This window comes from Panthera uncia, chromosome B4, assembly GCF_023721935.1.
Source record: "Panthera uncia isolate 11264 chromosome B4, Puncia_PCG_1.0, whole genome shotgun sequence".
Classification (NCBI taxonomy): domain Eukaryota; kingdom Metazoa; phylum Chordata; class Mammalia; order Carnivora; family Felidae; genus Panthera; species Panthera uncia.
In genome coordinates this window covers 128,091,415-128,105,908 of record NC_064809.1, presented here as the reverse complement: position 1 = coordinate 128,105,908, position 14,494 = coordinate 128,091,415, and the positions used below count along the sequence as shown (strand labels likewise).

Sequence of the window (14,494 nt, the reverse complement as noted above, 5' to 3'; positions counted from 1 at the left end):
GCTGGTAGAGTCCCCCGGGGAACATGTATTTTGAGGTTTAATTTGCATACAAGTAAGATGTGCAGATCTTACATGTGCAGTTCGGTGACTTTGACAAATGCTGTTTAAAAATACCAAAGCGACGCAGCACCCCAGAGATCCTGACTTAATTGGGTGGGGCCCGAGACTATTTATTTATTTGCTGTTTTTTAATGACATAGGGGTTGTACTGTGAGGCCAGGGTGGAGAGGCACTGGGTCACCAGGCTGCGAGAGGCAGCCTGTCACTAAGCACCCTGGGGAGGGAAGGAGCCAGAGCAACAGTAGTCAGTGGCTCAGGCAGCAGCGATAGCGTGACTTAGCTGCCTAAGTCCCTACTCGGGGAGGCATGTGTCAAAATTCCGAGTTGTCTGTGAGAAGGCTCTGAAGACCTGACCTCCAGGAGCAACCTGGGAAAAGCCACACCCTATCAACCAACCCTCTCTGAGGCTCAGATGATTTCCGGTCCCCAATGCCCGCTGGCCTTTTGCTCCTGTAGTAGGTGGTCTCCTTAGCCTGGAATGTTCTTCCTTCTTCCCTGACTTTTTCACCTGGTCAACTCCTGAAAGACTCCTCTTTGAGTCACCTCTTCCACGAAGCCTACCTGTGCCCTCCACACACAAAGACATGAGTCTGGGTTCGGTGGTCAGCCCCTAACTGGTTTCACATGGGCTCCCGGTGCCATTATACTTGATTCTGATTGTCAGCTCTCCTGCGTGTCTGTTCCCAGGAGCTCCCTGGGTGTTGGGCTGAGGCCGGGGTCCGGCTCAGGGTGCAGCACCCAGCAGCCTCAGCGGTTTGCAGGCAGATCCATCCCTGCTCTTCGAGGGAGCCTTTCCTGCCTACTCTGAGAACACCAGGGGTGGGGGGGATTGGCATTCACGGGAGCCAGTGCTTATAGGGCGCTTCTGTGTGCAAGGGTGATGCTTTGGTCTCTATAGGAATGTCCCGTTTCATTCTCGGAACGACAGTCCTGGGGTGGAAACTGCTGTACTGTTTCCTGGATGAGGAAAGTGGAACACTAGGCAGTTAATTGCTCTGGATGTGAGGGACGGGCCCAGGCTCTGGAATCAGACCCGCGTCCTCCTTCCACGTCCATGCCTCCCTTGCTGTGTGTCTGGCAGGTCGCTTTCTGAGCCCCAGTCCCCTCAACCTGTAGGAAGGTGACGGGATCCACTTCCCAGGGAGAGGAGTCCCTGGAAACCACGCATGGAAAAGCACGATGTACAGCACAGAGTAAGAGCTAAAAATGCTGGCTCTTATCATTCCAGACAGCAAGAAAGAAAGGAGGCAAAGAACAGGAAAGATCTTCCCCTTTATGAAAGTGGCTTCTTTATTTGGAGGGCAGAAAAAACCAACTAGCATTTGGGCAGCTGCTCCGGTGTTGTCCAAAATAATTTATTTACCAGCCTTACAAAAAAATACGTTGGCAAGAGACAAATAAGAGTCCTGTAGGGGCGGGCAGGCCCCTCCTTCCTTCCAGCGGCTCCCCTGGGACCCTGCCAGAGAGCTGGGAGTCGGGTGAGGGGCCCCCAAGCCCAGTGTGGATTCAGGACGAAAAGGTCTGGAAGTGGAGGACTAGCCTGAGTCCTCCTTGCCAGGGGGGCCGACCCAGCGGGCACCGAGGCACTTGTAGGCAGAGGCTGGAGGCCCCCAGCCCTGGGAAGGGCGAGGGCTGTGTCCCGGGTAGACCGGTGGGAGGGAGGAGATGCTGACTGTTGCAGGGGAAACCGCCAGCTCAGTCGGTCTCTGAGGCAAGGCTCCTGGGCCGGGGTTGAGGGGGGATGGCCGGGGGAGTGGAGGCCCTGCCTACAACCTCAGGGGCCCGTCCCTCCTCTGTGGCCACCCCTAGGTCCACCTGCACAGGCATGCTCAGAGACACTGCGCTAGGGGAGGCCGGCCCCGGGGAGGCCGGGCTGGGGGAGGCTGGCGAACGCCGGCTCTGGCGTCGGGCGGGATGCGGGGGGTTGGGGGGCAAGGGGGGTGGCACCGTGGGGGCCCGGAGGCTGCTGCCGACCAGACGGCGGGGCAGGGCCTGGGGGGTCACAGGGCTGCCAGAGCCAGGGGGCGGGGGTGGGGCTGGAGGGGAGGAGCGCGGGCTGGAGACCTGGGGGGGCGGCATGGTGGGCCGGGCTGGCGCTGGGCGCTTAGCTGTGGAGGAAGGACAGGGGCAGTTAGGCATCCACATTGCCTGTGGCCAGTCCACCAAGCTCCATGCTACCGCAGGACCTTTGTACCTGCCATTCCTTCTGCCGGGAACACGGTTTCCACGGCCGGCTCCCTGTCACTTAGGCCGTCCCTTCCCCTGCCCTGCTCCAGTTACTGTCATATTTTCCTGTTGTATTTTCTTCACAGGACCTGCTGCCCTCTGAAATGACTATGCCCGTTTTTATTTTGCTTGAGTCCCCGGCTGGAACGTAAACTAAGCGAGGCCATCCCGTGCGGTGCTGGCTAGCACGGCGCGGGGCACGGATCGATACACAGTCGTTGAATGAAGAAACGCTCACCGTTCCTCTGGATTCTTGGGCCACTCTCACCTCTCAGGAGCCACCAGAGCCACCCACCCTGGTTTTCAGAGATCCTGCTACACCGTTCCGATCGCGTGAGGCAGCTGAGGAGCCAAGAGGCCTGGACACGGGTCCTAGCCCTGCCTCCACCCACTGTGGGCTTTGGGCAAATCGCTTGCCCCCCTGGGGCCTCAGTTTCCTCATCGTTAAGATGGGATGAGAGCCTGGACCTCCCAGGGCTGACACAAAGACCTTCAGGGGCTTGAGGTGCTGAGCTCCGGTGAACACCTATCCCACTTGCCCCATCCAGGAATGGTGGCTGGACGCCTCCTCCTGCAGGAAGGCCCCTGTGTGACCTGTCAACCCCATGCTGGTCCGGAGGGTCCTGTAGCTCTACATTGTACCCCCAGGGAGAAAATTCCAGTGCCTCCTGGGCTGGCTGGGCCCTCCCAAGTGTCCTGATCACTGGCAGTGACCCCTCATCTGAACCCTGCGCCTTCTCACCTGCTGGGCTTTAGGCCAAGTCAACAGGTGAGTGCACCAAAGGGGCTCAGAGGAGCCCCGAGTTTCTTTCCACCCCCAGCCCACCAGCCCTTTGAAGCCTCTATCCCACCTCTTCACTCTGATCTCTGGACTTGTTGAGGGGCCGGAATCCACAGCCCCGCTACGCTCAGGAGGAGGGCTAATCTTTATCGAGCACTTACTGGGTACCAGCTACCAGCCAGGAGAGCACCGTTTAATTTGCCCAACAGCCCTACAAGGTAGGTGTGGTTATTGTTTCATTACACAGAGGAGGAAGCTGAGGGGGCAGACAGTGAAGTCACCTGCCCAAGGTCACAGCACCGGAATCTGAACCCAGAGCATCAGGCAGCAAACCTAGGCTCTTAGCCACCTGGATTCCTGGCCTCCCAGCTGTCCGAAAACACAAGATGGTCTGATCGCCCAGCTCCTCTCCTTGCCCACCCGCTTCCCCCCTTCCCTCCCCTGGCCAACTTACTCTTTCGAGCCATGTCCTCCCCTGGAGTGGCTGCCTCCGAGGGGCTCCTACTGACCTTGGGAGAGGCTGGTCTGGGGGGCGCCTCGGACTCTATCCTGTGAAAGAAGGAGAGGGTCAGGGTCCAGCTTGGCCATCTCCCAGAAGTCTGGAATCTTGGGGAGACTCCCAAGGCACCAGGCTAACCTTGGATCCTCCCAGGACTTGTCCCCTGCCCCTTGTCACTGGGCCCAGGCTGGGCCCCCCTCCCTCAAGAAGACGCTCCTGGCATTGGCCAGAGTTTGGGTCCGCTGAACCCCTGGCTTCCATGTGATACTGTGACGGGTGGGTCCCCATGGGCCAGGATGGCAGGTAGAAAGCAGGGCCTCGGCTCTCGGCCTCCGTGGGATCTCCACTGAATGTTCCAGCCACGAGAAGGCAGAGAACGGACAAGGAGCAGAAGGGGCGGCCATGGCTCCTTCTGGGTTTCCTCCAGGTCTCTGCTCAGTTCGCTCCTCTTTAGGGAGGCTTTCCTGATCCCCAGGCTAGAGCAGCGCCCCACTCCCTCCCCCTAACCTGCTCTCTTCTCCTGTAAGGGCACGTATCACTGCCTGCCATGACAGTACCCATTTATGGATGTACTTGTTGGCTCTCTCTCTCCCCGGCCCTAGGAAAGCAAGCTCTAAGGCCAGCGTCTGTCTGTTTTGTTCCTCCGAGAAAAGTCACGGTTTGTGCCCTGCCTGCGTGATGACAGAATAGTGCCTGTTTGGTATGGAGACAACATGCATGACGGAGCCCTTCGAGATCTGAAGGACCAAAGAGAACACTGGAAGGTGTTTACAAAATTCCAGCTGATCAGCTCCCTAGTTCCCTAAATCCCCAGGGCCTGAAACAGTGCCTGGAACATAGTGGGTGCTCAGTAAACAGCCATACGACGAGCGAGGAGGCACATTAGAGGCCGAGAGGAATACAGCCTCTGGGTCTCCACCCCGTCCACTCCAAATGGGGAATCCTGGTATTTGGGATGGAAAATACAATAATGACATTTCCCAAGATGCTGTTGGAAGCCCAGAGATCGTGCCTCAAGCTGGACATCTTGGGGCGAAGATGGGGGTCATTCATTTCCATCAGTCCTTACCTTTCCCTGGCAGCCGCTGAGGCCGGGGCAGGGGCTGGGGCTGGAGCGGGTGTGGACACAGCGATCGTTGGAAGCTCCTCAGAAGCTGGCCTGTTGCTGACCTTGTCCTGGGGGACAGGGGCTGAGAACAGGCCTGACACGTTGAAGTTGACGTCTGCAGACAGAAGGAAGCAGGTCTTAGCTTCCAGAACCTCCGCCAGCCTTCCCGCCTCGGCCAACATCAGGGCCTCTTTCCTTTTCCCCCGACGTTATCTGGACCACATAGCACCTCCCTACTCCCACGTGAGCCTCACGACAATCCCACGAGGCAGGCAGGATCATCCCCATTGTACAGGGGAGACAGTGAGGCTCACGACAGAGAAGCAATTTGCTCCGGGCCTCATAATGAGGCCGCCAGGGACGGAAGCTAAGTCTGGAGGGCACCCAGCTGGGCAGATGAGGGCACAAGGGGACACGTTCACAAAGACGGGAACTTCACCTCCCGGGAAGAGGGTGTCCGCGTTTTGTATCAGAGCCTCGACCACGCCCACCACCTGGATGGAGGACACTGAGGCTGCGTCCAGCTGGGCCTGGTCCCTGGGGCAAAAAAAGGAACGGGGGTGAGCCATCCATTCTGCAACCTGTTAGCGACCCCAACTCTGTGTGGCCCAATCACGCCAAGTGCCTGTTCTCAGAAAGCTCAGGGACCACCGGGGGATGACAAATGTGTCGCCCACGTGCCAAATGTTCCCCTTCCTTCACCCACAGCAGGCATCGCTCGCCAGGGACGGGACCCTCTTCCTCATAGTTCTCGGCTCTAGGCTGCCTCGCCCAAGTAATCGTCCTCAGCAAACGAATGAAATCTTTGTGCCGTCTGTGGCCGGGTGAATTATAATGACCCCTCGCCCTTTACGGTGCATAAAACATTTCTCCATTTGCTCGTCTAATTCCCTACGCCAAACCCCTCAAAGCTGGTAATGATTTCTCTCCAATTTACAGAGGAAGCAGTGGGAAGTCCGGAGAGTGAGCTTCCTAAAGGCATTTCTGGAAGGTCGAGGGGCGGGGCTGGAACGAAATCGCTGGGCTCCCAGCCTTCCAGGCAGCCCACTACCAGTATCACCCAGAATGCCTATCTCCAAAGCCCCGTGGGGTCCACGCTCCCTTCGGCAGCCTGGAGAAGAGGAGCTGCTTGATCCATTCCAAGGATGGGGAAACTGAGGCCCGGGGGAACAAATAAGCAGCGGACGGGTGGGGTGGGGATGGCCGCCTTCCCCCGAGCTGCAGCCCCTCACCCTTCTTTCTCGGGAGGCCACAGCAGGTTGGGCCCCAGGACGATGGCAATGTTGCTGGGCGTCATTTTATTCACCTCCTGCTCCTCGGCCAGCCGTGCCAGGAACTTCATCAGGTACCTGGGGAGGCAGAAGGTGGGCTTGGCCAGGGACAGGGCGTCTTTGGCCATGAACACCCATTGACGCCCTTGAGGCCTGAGAATTTCTCAGCCTGGGGTTTCCAAAGAGTGGCAAAGGTACCCCATCAGGTGGCTTAAATTTTGTTTTTGATTGCTTTTAACATTTATTTATTTATTTATTTATTTATTATTGAAAAAAAATTTTTTTAATGTTTATTTATTATCGAGAGAGAGAGAGAGAGAGAGAGACAGAGCGTGAGCGGGGAAGGGGCAGAGAGAGGGAGACACAGAATCCGAAGGGGGCCCCAGGCTCTGAGCCGTCAGCCCGGAGCCCGACGCGGGGCTCGAACTCACGAACCGCGAGATCACGACCCGAGCCGAAGTCGGGCGCTCAGCCGACTGAGCCACCCAGGCGCCCCAACATTTATTTATTTTTGAGAGACAGAGCAAGACAGAGCATGAGCGGAGGAGGGGCAGGGGCGGGGGCCACAGAATCCAAAACAGGCTCCAAGTTCTGAGCCATCAGCACAGAGCCCGATGCGGGGCTCGATCCCCCGAACCGTTGCGATCACGACCTGAGCTGAGATCAAGAGTCAGATGCCCAACCGACTGAACCACCCCCTAAAATGTTTTAATAGTTAAATCGGCTGACCTGCTGAGCACCATATATGTGTCAGGCATTGAGCTAAGCTGAGACTCTCCCAGCCACCCTGCGGGGTAGGGACTGCTATGCTCTGTGTTTTCCAGATGAGGGCACTGAGGCACAGAGCGGTCAGTTCACCTGCCTCGGACCACAAGGTGGCAGAGGTGGGAATCTGAAGCCAGGTGGTGTGGCTTCAGAGGTTCAAGGTCTAGGATGGAAGATAGGACTAGGCCATCTTAGCTGTGGTTTCAGAAATGCTCACCTGAGGTTGCTGAGGTTGTCCTGGGGGAGGCGGCTGCACACTTCCTGGAGGGCCTCCAGCCGGGCTCCTGGCTCCTTCAGACTGGGTAGCGGGGAGAGACCCGGTGAGCCAGGCCAGGGCCCTGGGGCCCCACCTCTGCAGCCCTGCCCTCCCCAGCATAAACTCACCTGGCCGCCCTCATCCAATCGTCATAGAGGTCAAAGGTCATCAAGGGCTCTGGCAGCTCCCTCAGATAGGACTTGAGGGCACCTGAAGCGGTGGCAGGGCGGGAGTGGGGGGGCGGGGCTTAGACACAGTCCCCCAAGCCCCCTACCTCCACGCCAGTGTCCAGCTCTCTCCATCTGTTGGGTACCAGGCCCTTGTTCCCACTAATGTGTCTAGATCTGATCATTTCTTTGGGCCATGGGCCTTTTGGAGAAAATGCCGAAGGCTGGTGGACCTGGTCCCAGAAAAATGTACGTACACATCATGGGCCCCACTTTAAGGACCCCTGTGTCTCCGGAGGTGTCTCCTCGGCAGATGATCAGACCCTCAGCCAAACTATCACGGGAGCATTTCAGGCTGTTGAGGGGAAGGGATCTGGGGGGAAGGCCCTCCTCCCGGGGCTCCTCGGGGCAGGCACCTGCCACGGCGTGGGGGTCAGAGCAGAACTCCTGCAGGCCGCGCGGGTCCGAGGCCATGGTCTGCTTGAGACGTTTCAGCACCGAGGCCCCAGCGGCCAGGCGGAAGAGGCCCTGGGGTGCGAGAGGAAACGGGCGGGGGTCACGGAGGGCCGGCAGGGGAGAACGCCCTGGCCGGGAGGCCCTGGCTCGCTCGGGGTGGGCGCTCGGCCCTCACCGGGCCTGTGTCCCCACCCGGTCTGGCGGGCAGAGTGGGGACCACAGGATGCGTGGCCGCCCTCAACTCTCAAGGTCTAGGACTCGGCGCGAAGTGGGAAGTCTGGGGGCAGCGGGGAAGGCGGTGGGGGCACAGGCGTCTGGGTGGGCACGGAAGGGAGGAAGGAGGCCCGGCAGCACTGTCTAGAAGCCCAGGTCGCTCTGCGAGTAGGCTCCGCGTCTAAGGGTCTGTCCTCGGGGCAGGAGCCAACAGACCAGTGCCGGCAAGGTGCACGGGACGGGTGAGGGCAGCGCGAGGCAGTGACTGCATGGGGGTCCCTGGCTTTACTGACACCATCTCGTGTGCCACTGGGCCCGTGTTCCTCTTGGCCTCCGTCTCTCCCTCGTAAAATGGAGCTGGTGAAGGCTCCTTCCCAGGGTTTTGGGGATGACTAAACGGAGCAAGACGTGGAAAGGGTTTACGGCTTAGCGGCTGCCCATGAACATCACTCAGTGGGCCGTGATGTCAGTTTGGCAACAGGAGGCCGTGGCCTCCCAGGCACCTGTGCTCTAAGGATTCCGGCCCCCGTGTCCCTTCCCGACCTGCCCCCACGGGCCCCACCTCTTCCTTCATGCCCTCAGAAAGCAGCATCATGACGCAGGCCTCGATGGGCAGGGCGATGTCCCGGCCCAGCTCTTGCAAATGGGTTCCCAGTGACACCCCATACACCCTGAAGAAGGGGGCGGCCGTCATCGAGGGGGAGGGGTCTGCAGGGACGAGACAGATCAGTGGCCCGGGCTCCCCCCGTCCCTGGACAGCCAGCCCCCACCCCACCCGCCCCCAGACATCCTCAAGGGCTACTGCTTTGCCCAATCTCTCTCGAATCTACCCACCTCCACTGTGTCGCCCCTAGCCCGGGCCATCACCCCTTCCCTCCTGCCTCTTAAAGGTCTCCCGACTCCTGTTCTGTTCCCCTTCATTCCATCACTCTGCACGGCAGAGTGACTTCTCAGTCACAAATCGAATCGGAACGCATCTGCTCAGAACTCATCCGGGGCTCCCTACTGCCTCCCAGGATGGAGTGCAAGCATCTCAACATGCCCTGAGCAGGGCTGGGGGCGGGGGGGGGGTCCCCTGGGTCCGCCTGGGTCCCCACCTGCTTGGCTGTGGTTCTCCCTCAGCTCAGCCAGGGCCGTGTCCAGTGAGCTCAGAGACTTGCGATGGTAATCAGCTTGGATCTCCATGAGCTGCGGGGACAAGGGGGTGGCCCCAGGGTGGGTGAGGGAAGCTGAGCCTCCCCCCTGGAGTCCCTAAGAACACACCCCTCCCTCCCACATCTTGAAGGGTGTCTCAGGGGGCCCCTGGCGTCCACCCCTGAGTTCCACTGGCCGGAGCCCACTCTCGGACTCACATGGATGAAGTGGTTGGCATATGTGTCCTCCTTGGTGGCGAAGTGGTAAAGGTCGGCCAAGTACTCGTCCTTGGGGACAGAAAGGGGAAGGCTCACACCCCTTGCCAAGAGGGGAAGCTGAGGCCTAGAGGGGTTCGTGACTTGTCCAAGCTATACGTGGAAGGCCCCGGCCAACTCTCCTCTCTCTGCCAAGGTTTGCACTTGGGGATGGCCCACAGGGACCCCCCTTCGAACTCTTACATTATATTGTGTGTTTAGAGAGAGAGAGAGAGAGAGCGCACAAGCAGGTGAGGGGCACAGAGAGAGAGAATCCCAAGCAGGCTCTGTCAGGGCAGAGCCCGATGCGGGGCTTGGACCCACGAGCCGCAAGAGCATGACCTGAGTCGAAATCAAGAGTCAGACGCTTGACCGACTGAGCCACCCCGGCTCTTAAGGGACTTTTACGGCGTCTAGTCCTCATCTCTGTGCCTCATACCCTAAGCACGGTGGCTTGTATTAGTCACCATTCATTCATCTGCTCACTCAGCAAACACACCGAGACCGTGGTGAGTAGCCCAAGTCCCCGCCTCCCAGGAATGACGTGTACGGTGTAGACACAAGAGGCCACAAGATAGTGGCAGAGTGCACACAGCTTGGAGGCTGACGGCCTGGATTCAAATCCTGGGCTCTGTTGCTTCCTAGCTGTGTGGCCTTGGGTGAGTCACATCACCTCTCTGAGCTTCACTTCCCTCCCCTGTGAAATGGGGTCAGTACCCGCCCTCGCCACCCCCTCACGTCCAGGGAACTCCAAGTGCTCGCTCACCTTGCACTGTTCCACCTTCCTCTTCAGTTCCTCCTCCTCCTCCTTCAGCGTCTCCACTTTGGTGGCGGTGGCCGTGTGGCTGTAACTGCCGGGGCCACCGCCCAGGCCCTGACCGCCGCCCGAGTTCTTGGCTGCCTGAGTGAGCCTGGCAACGATCCCAAGGTCGGGGGGGGGGGGTCACTGTCCCCGTTGCATGTCCAGAGCCAAGTGTCCCTTCCACATACCTGACCCCCCCAAGGTTTCGGGATTTATGGATGAACATCCCAGAGCTCTGCTTGCCCTGGGCCTCCGCCCAGCCTGGGCCATGAGTGCTCAGGGGCTCCCCCTGGCGGTGGGCTTGGTGATCGCGGCCACCGAGCTCCAGAGTGGAGGGTGGGGGCGTCCTGCAGTCCAGGGATCTTGGGGGATCCCTGATAGCTACCCCAGGCTCTGGAGTCACCCCCGGCTGGCACGCGCACGCGCACACCCATGTTCAGAGAGGAACTCTCACATGTACCCTCACCACATGTGTTCCTAAAGACCAGATGAGTCCCCAAGTACATACACTACCCAGTGGACCCTGTCCCCGCTGTTCTAGTGTGGGTTCTGTGGCCACCGTTATGGGCTGATCTAGGCATGGACACCCCCCCCAGGGACCATGGCTCCCACCTGCTCTTCAGGGTGTTCCAGTCAGACACCAGCTTCTGCAGGCTTTTCTTGTGCTTGAGGATGGCCGGCAGCTCCTCCTGGGGGCAGGTACACGGGGGGGAGGGAGGGGGTCGGCAGGCTGGGGAGGTGGGAGCCGAGGCTGGGCAAGCTGGGCGGGGAGGGGGCAGGGGGCAGGTCACCTCACTCAGCCTGCTGAGCGGCTGCAGGACATCCCTCTCCAGGGTCATCTCAAACTCGGCCAGAATGCGGGCCAGCTGGTTCTGAATGGCACAGCTCATCTCTAAGGCCTTCCTGTGGATACAACACCGGTGGGCCCAGCCCCCACAGCTCCTCACTCCCGTCCGGAAACACGTGATGGGGCCTCCTCCCTCCCCGTCACCCCCTGCCCCTTCTATCTGTCCTTCAATCTTGGCTGAGCCAACACCTTCCCAGACCTGGCCGCCCTCACTGACCTGGACGCCGCCCCCCGCCCCCAGCTCAAGACACTAACTACCCCCATCCTGGTCACCCGTCCCTCACCTGGAACCCCTCCCAGCCCAGATCCCCCGCTTGGCACCCCGTTCCTGCTCACCCCATGCTGGAATCAGGGTCCAGCTCCTTGAAGCTCTCGGCCATTGTGGTGGACAGAGCCATGAGGGGGAGCTTCTTCTGCAGGAAGGTCAGGGCGGGCTGTGAGCAGGGGCCCCCAGTGAGCCTCCCTCCACCCCACCCAAGCACAAGGCAGGCTTCTCGGGGGCAGAGCCCCACTGAGGCACTGGGTGTGGACAGGGGAAGAGGGAAGCCGGGAGGGCCACAGTCTTAGGTAGGAGTGGAGACGGGATGATGACGAGGCCCGGAGGAGTGACATCTCCCTGTGGCCCCGTCCCCTGACCCCACCCCACCTGGGGTGCCCTTTTCCCCTCCCAGAAACCAATCAACTGGGCAGGAAGGAATGACCAAGTACCCTCACACGCTAGAAAACCAAGAACAGAAGGCAAGGAGCTTGCCCAAGGTGACACAGTTGGAAGGAGAACGGAGGCACTGGGAACACCCTGGGAGCCGGGACCTTCCCCTGCCCCAGGGCATATGTGGCTGGACTGAGTCACTGCAGAGCTCAAAACCCTCCCACTGAGAGTTACTAGGAGCACCAGCTTGGGCCGGAAAGACCAGGGATCAAATCTCAGTTTTGCCACTTACTAGCTGTGTGACCTTAAGACTTTACCTCTCTGACTTCATTTCCTCCTCGGTACAAAGTGCTAATAAGGCAGCCTCCTCCTAGGGGGTGTCGTGGGCAATTAAGTGAGGCAACGCATTAACCTATCTTAGCCGTAGACTAGCGGTAATCAGTCTACAGATGCTGTTGATTAATACCAGTGAGTATTAATATCTGCCCAACTGCCACTTCCTTCAGGAAGCCCTCCCCCACTGCCTCAGTGCAGGGGGCCTGCTCTGCTCTGCTCTGCTCTGGGTGCAGACTGCATCGAGAAGTTCAGGTGCTGTCCGAGGCCCGGCCTTGGCTCAGGGGGTTGGTGCAGATGGGGGCAGGGTCCAAAAGGGGATGGGGAAGAGGCAGAGCCTCATCGGTACATGGGATGTACTTGGGACAGAGCAGTCCGGACCCTCTTGGTGTCGGAGCCTCAGACTAGCAGGGGGACCCCAGCCCCGACCTCCCTCTCCCATTGGACAGAGGTGTTCGGTCCAGGCCCCTCCTTCCCGCCCCCCCCCCCGCCCCCACTTACCACCCGCTTGTCCATGTCTGCCCCGCTCTGGCCCTGCAGACAGGCCTGCAGCCGTTTGTGGACATTGTGGGCCGCCCGCTTGGCTGGCTCCAATCGCTGCTCCACCTGAGAGGGGGGGCTCTGGGTTTACACGGCGTGGCAGGTTGTCGCCCCTCACTCACCACCCCCCCCCCCCACCGCCCTGTTCTTTCCCAGAGCAGGAACCACCTTTCTCTTCCCTCCTCCTGGAGACCCCATGGCCAACAGCTTGGGGAATGACTCAACCCGACCCCCCAAATGGCGTCCTCGTCCTCGCGGGGCCCTCTGCTGACAGCTTGCACGGGCCTGCCCTGCCACCCGCCCGGGCACGTACCTGGTGCAGATCCTCCCCCAGGAACTCAGCAGTCTCCGGGGTGCTGTTGGGGGGGCGGGGAGGGAGGAGCTTCTGCTGAGGCGGCCCGGGTTAGGAAACCCCCTGCCTCCCCCTGCCCCCTCAACAGGGCACCTGGACCCCGATCGTTCCCAGTGCCCCTCCTCGTTGGAGGCCGCCCTGGGTGGCCCGCCTGCCTGCCTCATCCCAGTCGGAGCACATTCCGTGGGGGCGGGAATAGGATACATGACTTTTTCCTCCTCCACCCAGGGCTGTGTCCTGCGAGAGGGCGGATGAAACCCAAGGCAGTGGAGTTGAGAAGCCACCCCAGGGCCCAGCCTCTGTCTTCTGCTGACCCCGGGGAGAAGGAGGCCAGGGTGGCCCCAAGAACGGGAAGTGTGTGAGCTCACACACTCCTGGGCTGTCAGTCACGCAGGACTCTGGCCTGGGGTGGTCGGCAGGCCCTGGGTCCCTGCCCGGGGACACACGGGACGCTGAGGCCCGGAGCCAGGGGGCCTGACTGCCCAGGCTCACACAGGCATCTGTGTAGCTGAAGACTAGAGCCAGGTCTCTGGACACCCAGTCGCCTCCCCGGAGGCCCAGAGAACAGGGAAACTCGCAACACAGGGGGCAGAGGAGAGAAAACAGGCCCTGGGTGCTCCCCAAACTTCTGGCTTCCACCCCACGGGCTCAGGCGCTGGCGGGGGGGGGGGGGGGGGGGGGGGGAGGGAGAACAGAGACCCAGGGATGTTTCCACCTGAGGCTGGGAAAAGCAGAAGCAAGAGAGAGAAGCTGGAGGCCTCTGGGCTTGGTGGGGGGAAGAGGCACACAGCCGGACAAGGGAGGCCCCTCAGCCCTCCACGACGGGACCTAGTCTCCTCCCCTCCCCCAGGGTCTGGGGCCCTGATCGCCCCTCCCCCTCCCTCAGGCAACCAGAGATGGTCAGCTGTCCCCATTGTACAGAGGGGACAAGTGAGGCCAGGGAGGACCATCCACTCAAGAGGCGCATGGAGGCAGAGACGACCCAGGTTCCTTGATCCTCCCTGCACTCCGCTCCAATCGGGGTGGGGGTGCCCCTTTCCCCCAAAGGGCCTAGCCCCTCCGGCCAGAGCCCCGGGAGGTGGGGGTGGCATCCCAGAGGGGAGGGAGAAAGAGAGGGGCTCCGGCCAGTCAGAGGGCGGCTGTCCAGCCGTCCCCGCCTCCCCCACCCCTCATCCCCTAGGGGCCGGGGCCGGGGGTGAGCTTGGGGCCGGGAAGGCGCGGGTTGACACTCACCGTCCCAAGCTGCCCGTCTGGGCCAGCTGCCGCATGCGATGCAGCTGCCTCTTCATCATCTTGGGCGCGGGCTGGGGGCCGCGGGGTCACTGTCGGGGGGCAGGGGGGGGGGGGCGAGGGCCCGGCAGCCCCCGGCCCAGCCTGCCTGCGCCCGCAGTGCCGCTCTCTCCCCGGATGGGTGGGCGGCGCTCTCCGCTTCCTGGGCCAGCCGCGCTCCGGCGGCCGCTCGCTCCCTCCTCCTCCGCGCGCGACTCCGCCCCCAGCCCCCAGGTCACTCCTCTCTCCAAGTTTGTTTTCTCGCCCGTCCCCGGCTTCCGGGCCCCCCCTCCCCCGCAGGCCCCCCGGCCGGTCCCCGCGACTGTCGGGCCGGCGGCCGCCTGGTCGTCCACAGGTTGTGTGGCGGCCCCGCCCCCGGCCCCGCCCCGCCCAACCCCGGTGGCGGGAAGCAGGTAAGCCGGCTCCGGCCACCCGCGGTGGCCTCTGGGTTCCTGCCCCCCACGCAGGCCTGCCGGCCGTGGGTTTAAATAACTTTCACACACACACACACA

The 14,494-nt window shown here is 61.1% G+C and overlaps 1 protein-coding gene across 3 annotated transcripts; it reads right to left on the bottom strand.

Moving 5' to 3' along the window:
- Positions 1–812: 812 nt before the first annotated feature.
- On the bottom strand, positions 813–14,047 carry SH3BP1 (SH3 domain binding protein 1). 3 transcript variants are annotated; one of them, XM_049626322.1, is made up of 18 exons: positions 13,947–14,047; positions 12,675–12,717; positions 12,323–12,427; positions 11,176–11,252; positions 10,784–10,895; positions 10,605–10,681; positions 9,957–10,101; positions 9,155–9,223; positions 8,900–8,990; positions 8,365–8,510; positions 7,550–7,661; positions 7,095–7,176; positions 6,928–7,008; positions 5,907–6,023; positions 5,114–5,211; positions 4,636–4,789; positions 3,522–3,616; positions 813–1,527 (listed from the first exon to the last, which is right to left on the bottom strand). In XM_049626322.1, exons 1-18 carry the CDS (start codon positions 14,003–14,005, stop codon positions 1,376–1,378), a joined length of 1,815 nt encoding a protein of 604 aa, XP_049482279.1. In that variant the 5' UTR covers positions 14,006–14,047; the 3' UTR covers positions 813–1,375. The 3 variants fall into 3 exon arrangements, with proteins under 3 accessions (XP_049482279.1, XP_049482276.1, XP_049482277.1); XM_049626319.1 differs by having other exon boundaries at positions 1,399–2,168; XM_049626320.1 differs by lacking the exons at positions 12,323–12,427; positions 12,675–12,717; positions 13,947–14,047 and having other exon boundaries at positions 1,399–2,168; positions 10,784–10,891.
- Between the last annotated feature and the right edge of the window lie 447 nt (positions 14,048–14,494).

What these genes read in the sequence shown, in the direction of transcription:
- SH3BP1 (XM_049626319.1), bottom strand. Translation starts at nt 14,005, where the DNA reads ATGATGAAGAGGCAGCTGCATCGCATGCGGCAGCTGGCCCAGACGGGC. An exon ending in TCAGCGGCTGCCAGGGAAAG is followed by an intron (nt 3,617 to 4,635) that starts GTAAGGACTGAT and finishes CTTCTTTCACAG; the next exon opens with GATAGAGTCCGAGGCGCCCC. An exon ending in GGAGGACATGGCTCGAAAGA is followed by an intron (nt 2,169 to 3,521) that starts GTAAGTTGGCCA and finishes CTTCCTCCACAG; the next exon opens with CTAAGCGCCCAGCGCCAGCC.